Below are 11599 nucleotides of genomic sequence, written 5' to 3' on the forward strand. Positions count from 1 at the left end.
GCACCTGTAGTCCCAGCTACTCCGGAGGCTGAGGTGGAAGGATGGCTTGAGCCCTGGAGGCAGAGGCTACAGTGAGCATGTTTGTGCCATTGTACATCAGCCTGAGCGACAGAGTCAGACCTTGTCTCAAAAAGAAAAAAAAGAAAAAAAAAAAAAAAGGAGAACCTGGGAGTGTGAAAATACAGAGGAGAGCTGGGATGAGACGTTGTATACTATAATCCTTTTACTTCCAAAGAATATTGGCGAAAAGCAACCTAAAAAAAGAAGTCATTCCTAAAGGGTTTCACAGCCCTGGGTATGTAGATATTGGCTTTCCATTTTATCCTCTCATCAGTAAACTGCCTCAAGGTCAGTGACTAATCAAAATGATGCAGCAACTTTTAAACCATAGGTTATTAGAAACACAATTTTCAGGCTGGACGTGGTGGCTCATGCCTGTAGTCCTAGAACTTTCAGAGGCCAAGGCAGGTAGATCACTTGAGACCAGGAGTTCAAGACCAGACTGGTCAACATGGTAAAACCCTGTCTATACTAAAAATACAAAAATTGGGCGGCCATGGTGTCACGCACCTGCAATCCCAGCTACTTGGGAGGCTGAGGCATGAGAACTGCTGGAACCCTAGAGTCGGAAGTTGCAGTGAGCCAAGGTCATGCCACTACACTCCAGCCTGGGTGACAGAGCAAGACTCAGCCTCAAAAAAAAAAAAAAAAAAAAGAAATACAATTTCAAAAGCTTGCATTCTCTATGCTTTCGGCACACAAAATCATTGAGATGATCTTCCACGACTACAGCCAGTCTCAGCCTGGCCAGAGATGATAAACGATTTATTTGGTTGATCTTTTTGGCCAATGGTAGGCAACACAACAATTGGATCACTGATCGCTTAATATATGAAATAACAGCTTATTCAAAAAAAAAAATAGGTCCCTCCTAAGAATCTGGTTATCGGGGTCACAAAGAAAGAAACATTTCTATCTCTCTCTCGCTCCATCCTTCAGGTATCTTCTAACAATGCCAGCCCTTCCTTCTGCAACAGTAATATAACTGGGTTTTCAATTCTAAAAATTAATACCCATAAATAGGAACTACCGCTTCCCTTTAAAATATAGCCAGGTGTATGTTTAACTTTTTTAAATCATGGTAAAACACACAAAACATAAAATTTACCATCTTAACCATATACCTTTTTTTTTTTTTTTTTTTGAGAGAAGATCTCGCGAGGTTGCCTAGGCTAGCGTGCGTGATCTCGGTTTTTTTTTTTTTTTTTTTGAGAGAAGATCTCGCGAGGTTGCCTAGGCTAGCGTGCGTGATCTCGGCTCACTGCAGCCTCCCCCTCCCAGGCTCAAGCCATTCCTCTCACTCTGGCCTCCAAAGCAGCTGGGACTGTAGGTGCACACCACCACACCTGACTAATTTTTGTATTTTTTGTAGATACAAGGTCTCACTATGTTGTCCAGGCTGGTCCCAAACGCCTGAGCTGAAGCAATTCGCCTGCCTCTGCCTCCCAAAGTGCTGTGATTACAGGCGTCAACCACCATGGCCAGCCACATTTAATTTTTATATGAAGAACATATTGAACGATAAAAGCAAAAAGACCACCTATTATTACTAAGGGAGAACATGCAGGGGAAGTTTTAAAATATTAGTTTAACTGTTCCCAATGTATGCTAAAAATTTCTTAGATTTCCTAAATCTCCAAAGGGCAATCTATAAATGCACACATTGTACAAGGTTTAAACTTCAGACTTCTAATTTTTTTAAAACTGTATTCACTAAACACTCCCACATCAAACCACAGTCACTTCACTTCAGAGAGGTTCAAATCTGATTTCTGTTTTTCTTGAGATATCTAGTTCAAGTGCCTTGCGGGTATTTACAATCAGATATCCTACAACCATTTCAGCTTTCTTAAACTAACTTCGTCATCTCTTACTCACTATCAGACTCTTCTCTTTCAATACCATTATTTTCTCAAACTCAGAATTTCACCTCCAATTCTTCTCCCTAGGCCCTGCCCGCTTCCCTGGTGCTATTTTGCAGATGCACTCTCGTTCTCTTTATATCGCTGTCAGTCCTCTACCATCTCACCTCACAACGAGACCAATGCTCTGTTCTCCCTGTCTCCAGCCTCTCATTCAGAATTTCCAGACAAACCTTTCTAAAATTCCTTTTAATTATAGCTGTCGCCCCTCCTATTAAAAATCCTGGAATCACCTTCCGAATTAAGTCCAAACTCTTTGGCCTCACACCAAATTCCCAATACAATCTGCCCCCAACCATGCGCTGCTGCCACTCCGCGTGCTTTTCCGCAGGCTCAGCTTTCCTTCTTGGTTTGCCCTTCTGGATAGCCCCTGACCTGGAATGCCTCCCCCAATACACACTTATCTCCATTAGCCAAGTATGAAGAACTCATTCTTCAGGTTCTCTGAAGGAAGAGCCTCAATTTCCTCATCTTCAAAAGGGGAACTAATAGTTAACAGCCGTATCACAGGGTTATTCTACAAATGGAACCAAGTAACATGGAAAGCGCCAAGCACACAGACATTAAAAGGCTATATTTTCTTCCTTCCTTTATTTGTTCTAATAATTAAATGGGAAAAACTAAATGAATATTCTTGAGAAGAGAAAGTGAAGAAGTTGTGAGGTGACGATGGTATGATCAGAGGAAAAAGAAAAACGAGGGGATTCTTGGGTACTTTCGCAGAGTGCTGGCACTGGTTCCCTAGTGTATTTCATTCATTTTCAAAAGCACAGCCTTTCTCCTAATGTGGATGTGCCTCCAGTCCTACTCTAGGTATCAGCCTCTAGAAGGATCACCTGGGGCCAGGCGTGATGGCTCACTCTTATAATCCCAGCACTTTGGGAGGCCGAGGTGGGCGGATCACCTGAGGTCAGGAGTTCGAGACCAACCTGACCAACATGGAGAAACCCTGTCTCTACTCAAAATACAAAATTAGCCGGGTATGGTGGCACATGCCTGTAATCCCAACTACTTGAGAGGCTGAGGCAGGAGAATCGCTTGACTCCAGGAGGCGGAGGTTGCAGTGAGTCAAGATCGCACCATTGCACTCCAGCCTGGACAACAAGAGCAAAACTCTGTCTCAAAAAAAAAAAAAAAAAAAAAAAAAAAAAAGGAGAAGGGTCACCTGGAGCTCAGAAATGAAAAAGAATGCACAGGATCGCACCACTGCACCCCAGTCTGGGGCAACAGAGGGAGACCCTATCTCAAAAAAAGGGCAACAAAATGTCATCAACCCACAAAACATCTCAGCATTTCTGGGTCCCCTGTGACTCTTGCTTTTGACTTTGAGACTTGTGTCTTCCCCATCAAGCATTAACCAAAGATGGGCTATGATCTCAACCACCCCCGTCTAACCCTGCCCACCCCACACCTCCACACCACGCTGACACAGACACCACTGCTGCACAGGACTGGGCTCACAGACCAGGCCCCACAGACCGCAGAGCACTGGGATGGGCAGCCACAATGTAACATGGGCCAGGAACCCCAAACCACAGCAGTGGTACCCATGCCCCGAAATAAACACTCTAAGAGAAACTGGAGAACAGGCATGGAGAAACTGCTGTTAGAGAGAAAACAAAGAAGTAGACTAAGAAGTCCTCACCATGCTGCTAAGGTGTCACTCCTAGCTGTCCAGTTCTCTGCAAGGGAGGCAACCTCAGAGAAGGGAGCCAGCAGGCACCCACTGGCCAGGCCACCAGCAAGTCAGCACTAGCTAGGTAGGCTGTGACAGCAGGATAGGGTGTGAAGCCAACACAGAAATCCTGGCGCTCCAGAGGAGATGGGGACAGGGTTCCCCAGGAGCAGCCCCAATGCTAAGAGGCCAGTATCCATTCAGGGCAATCCTTAGGCCATGCTAACTAGTGACTCCACGCCCCCAGGTGCACTCATCGTCACTTGTAATAGGTACTGTTGTCTGCTTGTGTATTTGTCTTCTCTCCCTCACTGGTTTAGAGTTCCAGATTCCACTTTGCAAAATTACCCACAGGAGTGCTCTCCAAAGAGCAGGTGCTGGCTAAATAGCAAACGCATCAGAGTAAAATATATTAAGTGACTAAAAGTCCTATTTTCACACAGCCCACAGCCTCTACTTCTGAACCAAGAAGATATTGGAGGGGCCTGGACTCAAGCTTGCCTTCCAGCTCCCCAAGGCAACTCCTCTGCACAACTGCTCTACAGACACTTGAAAACTGCCAGGGGCCAGGCAGAGTGGCTCACGTCTGTAATCCCACTTTGGGAGGCTGAGGCGGGAGGACTGACGTCAGCAGTTCAAGACCAACCTGGCCAACATACCTAGACTCTGTCTCTAAAAAAGAAAAAAAGAAAAGTGCTAGAAGCCAAGAAGAGATGAAGGCCACTGATGCAGGCTTGGCAACGTCCAGCTCCAGAAGAGAGAAGTTCAGGTCAAGCACAGACATTAAACAAGGGCATAAAAAGGAAAAGAAAGAAAGAGACCCAGAGGAAAGGTCCCATCTCTGCCATGGGTCAATACTCTGAAGGCAGAAATAGAAACAGGCAGAATGGTTTTTGAATTTTAGTATTTTATACATGGCAAGGACTGCCCATGAAACAAGGCTGAGTGAATTCATGAGTTTCTTTCCCTTCCCTCCTGAAACCCTACGAAGATGGCATTAAATGTATTTTTAAAGTTTAAATAGGCAAATAGAGACAGGAAGTAAGGAGTTTGCTTAGGGGGTTGGGAACTGGGCATCATAGCTAAAGGATACAGGGGTTCTTTCTGAGGTGATGAAAACATCCTAAAATTGACTGTGGTAGTGACAGCACAACTCTGTGAACATGTTAAAAATGACTGACCTGTGTGCTTTAAAGAGGCGGGTGGCATGGTATGTGAATTATATCTCATTAATGGTTACCAAAAACAATAACGCTGTCAGAATGGAGTCAAAGCCAAGGTGAGGCATCAACAAAGTTTGGGGAAGACGAGGAGGACGGGGAGGGGCAGGTGACCGCCAGCTCACAAAGTTCCATCCTAAGGTCCAGTAGGGGCTGCCATGGAGGTGGGGACAGTCAGTCCTAGAGCTGCAGAGATACCCAGGCCTTGGAGCCAGCAAAGGAAGGAGGGAGCGGGGCAGGGCTGGAAACAGGGAGCCCCCGACCCGGCATCAGCTGGGGAAGCTAGGGAGGAGGGAGAGGAGAATCTCTGGGCTATCAAAGCCACAGAAGCTCAGGGTTCAGGGCCACAGGGTGAGCATGAGACAGAAACCAGAACAGACAGGCTGGCCTCCATTTCCTCCAGCCCTACAGCCTAAAACCAAGTTTATCTCCCAGGCAGGAGTATGGACAAGTCTCCTAGGAAAACAAAAGCTCCAGTGAAAAGATTCTGGATGACGACTGCTGCGACCCTCCGATGAGTCCAGCTCCACGAGGAATCACAGAGAAGCCCCTGGAGGACAGGCCGCAGCTGCGCAGACAGAGCTCCCCGGCAGCTCTCCACAGCCTCATCCCTAAATAATCACCAGATGCATGGGAAAGCCTCTGGCACAAAAAGAGATCCGAATCAAAACAAAAATCAAAAATAAAGATGATACAGATGCTACAAGGAGAGGAAGAAAAGAATATATATACAATTAGTATCCTCAGAGAAAAATGGACAGGAAGTTATGAAGGAACTTTTGGAAATTATAAATATTAATAACTGAAATAAAAGATAAAACACGTGAAACAACAGAATCAAGGAAATCAGGATCTCTCTCCAAGAGTATAACTAGAAAATAAAGACAGACGATAGGAGAGAAAAGGCATGAAAATTAAAAGTTCAATCCAGCTGGTTCAACATCTGACTAAAAAGAGTGTTTCAGGCCGGGCACAGTGGCTCACACCTGTAATCCCAGCACTTTGGGAGGCTGAGGCGGGTGGGTCATGAAGTTGAGAGATTGAGACCATCCTGGTCAACATGGTGGAACCCTGTCTCTACTAAAAATACAAAAATAAGCTGGGTGTGGTGGTGCACACCTGTAGTCGCAGCTACTCAGGGGGCTGAGACAGAAGAATCGCTTGAACCCAGGAGGCAGAGGTTGCAGTGAGCCAAGATCGCATCACTGCACTCCAGGCCTGGTGACACAGCGAGACTCCATCTCAAAAAAAAAAAAAAAGTGTTTCGGAAAGAGAAAATGCAGAAAGGACATTATTACAGAAATAATATAGGAACATCTCCCAAGACTAAAGGAGACAATCCAATTGAAAGGGCCTCATGAGGCTGCCAGAAAAATACAGGATGCCCAGTTAAATCTAAATTTCAGATAAACAAATCATCTTGTAGTGTAAGGATGTCCCACTGTTTATCTGAGCATCTTGTATTTTTTATTTGCTAAGTCTGACAACTCTCTACCTCTGCTGGCCCAGCAAAAGAGGTGGAAAGAAGTCCACACTGGAGTGAAATTACAGGGCTCCAAAAATCAAAGCAGCAGAACCAACAATCACACAGGTTCGCTGTGTCTGGGCTCTATTTTAAGAGGCTTGCTGCTGTCAGTGCATGGATCCCCACAGCAATCTACTCGCACTCAGCACCTGTGCCTCCAGACAAAGGGGGCTCTGCCCCGCCTGCGTGGTAGACAACCCATTTCTCTCCAGCACTGAAACCCAGAGACTGTGCTTCTCAGTCTCATGGGAAAGTTTGGTTTCATTCTATTTTAATTTTGGAAACCGGCTGAAAAAGGAGGAATTCTGGGAGAGACAGGTGAGTAGAGGGGGAGGGGGCATGTATGTGCGGATCATAGCCCCTGCCTTGGGGTACCAGAGAAAAAGTGGGTGTCTAGGCAGGACAGGCTCCCTGATTTTCCCGACACAGATGGTACAGTTTTGGGGAGGTGCTTAGAAGTGCCTGGAAATCAGAGAATCGAGGTGTGAGGGAATATGATAAAATCACCCTGGAGGGAGACAGGCTCCTGGGAAGCTTGAGCTGCCAAGACTACACCGGGCATCAGTGGGTCTAGTACGGCATCCACGCTGGGCTGTCCGGGCAGACACCGGGGCTGGCTCAGGGCTGGTCCAAGCGTGAGACTGTCTGTTAGACTCTGGTCTTGATGGAGAGTAGGCTGCAAGGCCCTGCGTGAACACAGGGGCCAGGCCATAGACAGAGCTAGATTTGAACCCTTTAAATATTTAGGCATATCATATATACCTTGTAAATATTTAAATATACCTTTTAAATATTTAGCCATCTGGTCTCCATTAGTACTCTTGCCCCAGGCCCTACAAACATTAAAGGTAGGCCTCAGAGCCACTGTGATGATGGTGCTGATTGTTCCTATTCTACAAGACAGAGAAGTTTTAAGCGTCTTGCTCAAGGACACATGGCCAGTGAGCAAGAGGATTCTGCCTCCACAGACCAGGCCTGTCACCTTCTCTCTGACCACACACAGTCAGCAGGTACTATCTCAAATGAACAAGTCCAAGTTTAGCGGTGTAAGCACATTATTTAGAAATAACAGAACAAACCAAAAAATTCAAATTCACTGCCTAAGGGAATTATGATGTAAAGTACTATTTGTTTAATCTATGACTTTGACAAAAAATTTTAAATTGTTGGAAAGAGTTAAGTAATAATCTTTATTCATTCATTCATTCATTCATTCATTTATTTATTTATGAGACAGAGTTCCACCGCTCTGTCGCCCAGGGTAGAGTGCAGTAGCATGGTCTCGGCTCACTGTTTATTTATTTATTTACGAGACGGAGTTCCACCGCTCTGTCGCCCAGGGTAGAGTGCAGTAGCATGGTCTCGGCTCACTGCAACCTCCGCCTCTGAGTTCAAGCGATTCTACTGCCTCAGCCTCCAGAGTAGCTGGGATTACAGGCGCCCGCCAATACTCCCGGCTAATTTTCATATTTTTAGTAGAGACAGGGTTTCGCCATGTTGGCCAGGCTGGTCTCTCAAACTCCTGATCTCAGGTGATTCGCCTGCCTCGGGCTCCCGAAGTGCTGGGATTACAGGCGTGAGTCACCACGCCCAGGCAATCTTAACTTTACATCTCTTCCCTTGATGTAAACAACTTAAAAATCACTCTGCTCTTCAAGTCTCATTCCTCCAGAACATAAAATATACTAATCATTTTTCCTAATGCCAGTCTGTCGTGATAACTAATCCTAAGGTTGTTGCTGCATTTAGTGCATTCTCAAAACTGTTTACAGTGAAATACAGCAAATTCTATTATTTGTCAGAAAACGTTCTATAATTGAAAACCCAGAAATAGTAATTTCAGATTTTGCAAAATCAGGTTTCGCGTATATGTCGAAAGTATTATTCAGTGTATTTTTCTTTTTTAGGTCTTTTTCCCCCAACCTCAACGCATTTAGAAGAACCTTGCTCAGCTGGGTGCGGTGGCTCAAGCCTGTAATCCCAGCACTTTGGGAGGCCAAGGCGGGCAGACCACGAGGTCAGGAGATCGCGACCATCCTGGCTAACACGGTGAAACCCTGTCTCTACTAAAAATATACAAAAAAACTAGCTGGGCGTGGTGGCAAGCGCCTGTAGTCCCAGCTACTTGGGAGGCTGAAGCAGGAGAATGGCGTGAACCTGGGAGATGGAATTTGCAGTGAGCCGAGATCGAGCCACTGCACTGCAGCCTGGGCGACTGAGCGAAACTCTGTCTCAAAAAAAAAAAAAAAAAAAAAAACAAAAAGGAAGAAACTTGCTCAGTCCAACTTAAAAATAAAGGGAAAGCAGCAGGGAGAGCTTTAAGTATCCAACTACTTTATATTCCAAAAAGCTACAAAACTTACAAAATTATGTTTTTAATGCAGAAACAGAGCGACTGTTCTGTCAAACTGACCGTATCTAAGAGCACACCTAATGAAATGTTCGTCACAATCCCCCATCCCTGCTGACCAAGACCAAAATCAAAGAGAAATGCCAACCCTGAGAATATTCTGTGAATCTGTTCAAGCCCTGGGAGAAAAAACAGAATGAAAAGAGCAAAGAGCTTACAACCTAAGACTAGACCCCAGAACAAAACCACAGCCCTTTGAAGAGCGCAGTCCATACAGCCTTTCATGCCTCTACCTCGCTGGGCTGCCTGCTTTCAAATGCATGGTCACATGGGACAGAGATCTTGTCTCCCTACTTACTTTGCCGATTTATCTTCAGCTGCTCCATTTGTCAGCCTAGGCTGTCTTCCTCCTGTCTAAAGCTCCTGAAAACACCTCCCTCTACTGATTAGTCCTTCTAATCGACCGGTCTTTTCAGTATTTATGTCCATCCCGTGGTGGTGGTGTTTTACTTAATAAACACCTCTACAGAAAGATGAGGTGGTTTATAAGAAGAGAAACATAAATAAGGTCCAAATAGGGTACAGAGGGAGAGGAATAAAAAAGCTGCATTGTTATACCTTGATAAACAGATAGATGAGTGGGCGGATGGACAGACAGATGGGTGGACGAACAGATGGACAGATGCATATGGCTGAAGACATCCCCAGCACGTGCAGCAGCCTCTTTCCCCACCTTCCCAGCCCAGACATGGGTGGTGGCTTGACTGGGTCACAGCAGATTGGCCAGATAAAAACTGCTGCACTTACTTGAAGTGCCTAGAATAGGCAAATTAAGAGACAGGAAATAGAAGAGAAGTTACCACAAGCAGGAGGAAGGAGAGAAGGGAGAGTTATTTATTTGGTTCAGAGCTTTTTTTGGAGGTGGTAAAAAAGTTTTACTGAGGGTAACATATTTCATTTCACTAAACTGTACACTGATGGTTAAGATGACAAATATTATGTGTATTTTACTTTAAAAAAAAAAAAAAAAAAACACACTGCTGGATTTAACAGGGAAGAAAGTTACACTGCACTGAAAAGCAAGGATCTGGCTGGGTGCAGTGGCTCACACCTATAATCTCAACACTTTGGGAAGCTGAGGTGGGAAGATCGCTTGAGGCCAAGAGTTTGAGACCAGCCTGGACAACAGAGTGAGACCTCATTTCTATTTTAAAAATTTAAAGTTAGTAAGGCGTGGTGGCATGCACCTGTGGTCTCAGCTACTTGGGAAGCTAAGGCAGGAGGACCGTTTGAGCCCAGGAGCTCAAGGCTGCCAGTGAGCTATGATCATGCCACTGCATACAGCCTCGTCGACAGAGTGAGGCCATCTCAAAAAAAAAAAAAAAGAAAGAAAAGTGAAGATTTGAGAAATGCACTGTATTCTAATGTCTGGCACCCTTTGTGACGCCTTTAGGAACATGGGCTGATAAATACCAGCAACATACTAGCAACCTTTAGCAACAAGGAGTGTGGGGATGGGGAACCCCAATTTTTAGCCTTTGCCCATTTCTGTGACTTAGATCCTCCCACTGGGATACATTTCAAGCTACTAACCAGATGTCCTGGTAGAGCTGGGAAGAGACACGTAGAGTACAGACTGGCAGCCAGCCTCAACCGGCTCCAACAGGCAGGCATGTCCATCACTGTCTCCCAGAATGTTTATAGACATTAGGAACAAAGGAGATCTTAGGGTCAAACGGTTAAACAAAGTTTAAACTGGTTTCTTTGCACAAGAGTTCCCCAAATCTTTATCCCCAACCCACTTTGAGAGTTTTAACATATTAAAGCACATTTTGAATCGCCAAGAAGGGCTAGAGCATAAAATATTTATCAAATCTATCTGACCTCTGGACTCTCTTTTCTCTAACAGCATCTGGGAGATGTGCATGCCCTTTTGGGAAATACTGCCTTAAAGACAGGCATCTGTTCCTTTGCGGCCAAACGTGAGAAGAGGCTGCAAGCACCTAGAAGACAACGCAGCTACTGCTCAGTGGGGGCCACCAATACCATCTGTGACTGGCACCCTGGCAGAAAATCCAAGTTGGGCAAGCCAATTTAGGTCAAACTTTAGCAACAATTTACACAGAAAAGCCCAATTAGAGTCTCTGCCAATGGCTCTGTGCCACAGGGATGGGGCGAAAAGAAGGAGAATGCTTCTTCTTCTAAACTACAGAGACAAGGCCTATGTAGCCCAGGCTGGTCTTAAACTCCTGGGATCACATGATCCTCCTGCCTCAGCCTCCCAAGTGCTGGGACTACAGCCACCACCATGTCCAGCTCCCAAAACGTTCATGTACATTAATCTCTAAAATATTCCAAGTAGACAACAACATTAACCTAGAAAATATGCTAAAATACCTAGAAAAATTGGCAGGGTAGTTCGTTCATAAAATGCCAAGGAGTGCCTGAAAATCGAGGATGACTTCAAGTCTAATGAAAACAAGGTGTGTAAAAGGAAGATCGAGACCACACAAAAGGCAAATGATTAATTATTTCCTTAGGGAAGAATAAGGAGGTCAATATTCATAAAGCCTAGCAAATTAATACACACAACGAGCCATGGTTTTCTGGATTTGATTAGTAAGAACATCCTTTTCACTTATTCCATTACTTAAACTCTTCCTAGACCAAGGAAAGTCTATTTTCTTTTTTTTTTTTTTGAGATGGAGTCTCACTGTGTCACCCAGGATGGAGTGCAGTGGTGCGATCTCGGCTCATAGCAACCTCCACCTCCCAGGTTTAAGTGATCTTCCTGCCTCAGCCTCCCGAGTAGCTGGGATTGCAGGCACATACCACCACGCTCCGCTA

General features: G+C 45.1%; 1 protein-coding gene across 3 annotated transcripts in view; it reads right to left on the minus strand.

Annotated features, from left to right (window-relative positions):
• ZNF532 (zinc finger protein 532) overlaps positions 1-11599 on the minus strand; it is a 138884-nt gene that overhangs the window by 86205 nt on the left and 41080 nt on the right. The window contains exon 1 of one of the 3 annotated variants that reach the window (XM_011971700.1): positions 9371-9570. The exons of the other annotated variants lie outside the window; for them this stretch is intronic. Within the exon in view, the coding sequence (XP_011827090.1) occupies positions 9371-9440 (70 nt within the window). The 5' untranslated portion in view covers positions 9441-9570. Of the gene's footprint in view, positions 1-9370; positions 9571-11599 lie in introns of those variants that run through there. 3 annotated transcript variants of the gene reach the window in all.

This window comes from Mandrillus leucophaeus, unplaced genomic scaffold, assembly GCF_000951045.1.
Source record: "Mandrillus leucophaeus isolate KB7577 unplaced genomic scaffold, Mleu.le_1.0 Scaffold124, whole genome shotgun sequence".
In the NCBI taxonomy this organism is placed as follows: domain Eukaryota; kingdom Metazoa; phylum Chordata; class Mammalia; order Primates; family Cercopithecidae; genus Mandrillus; species Mandrillus leucophaeus.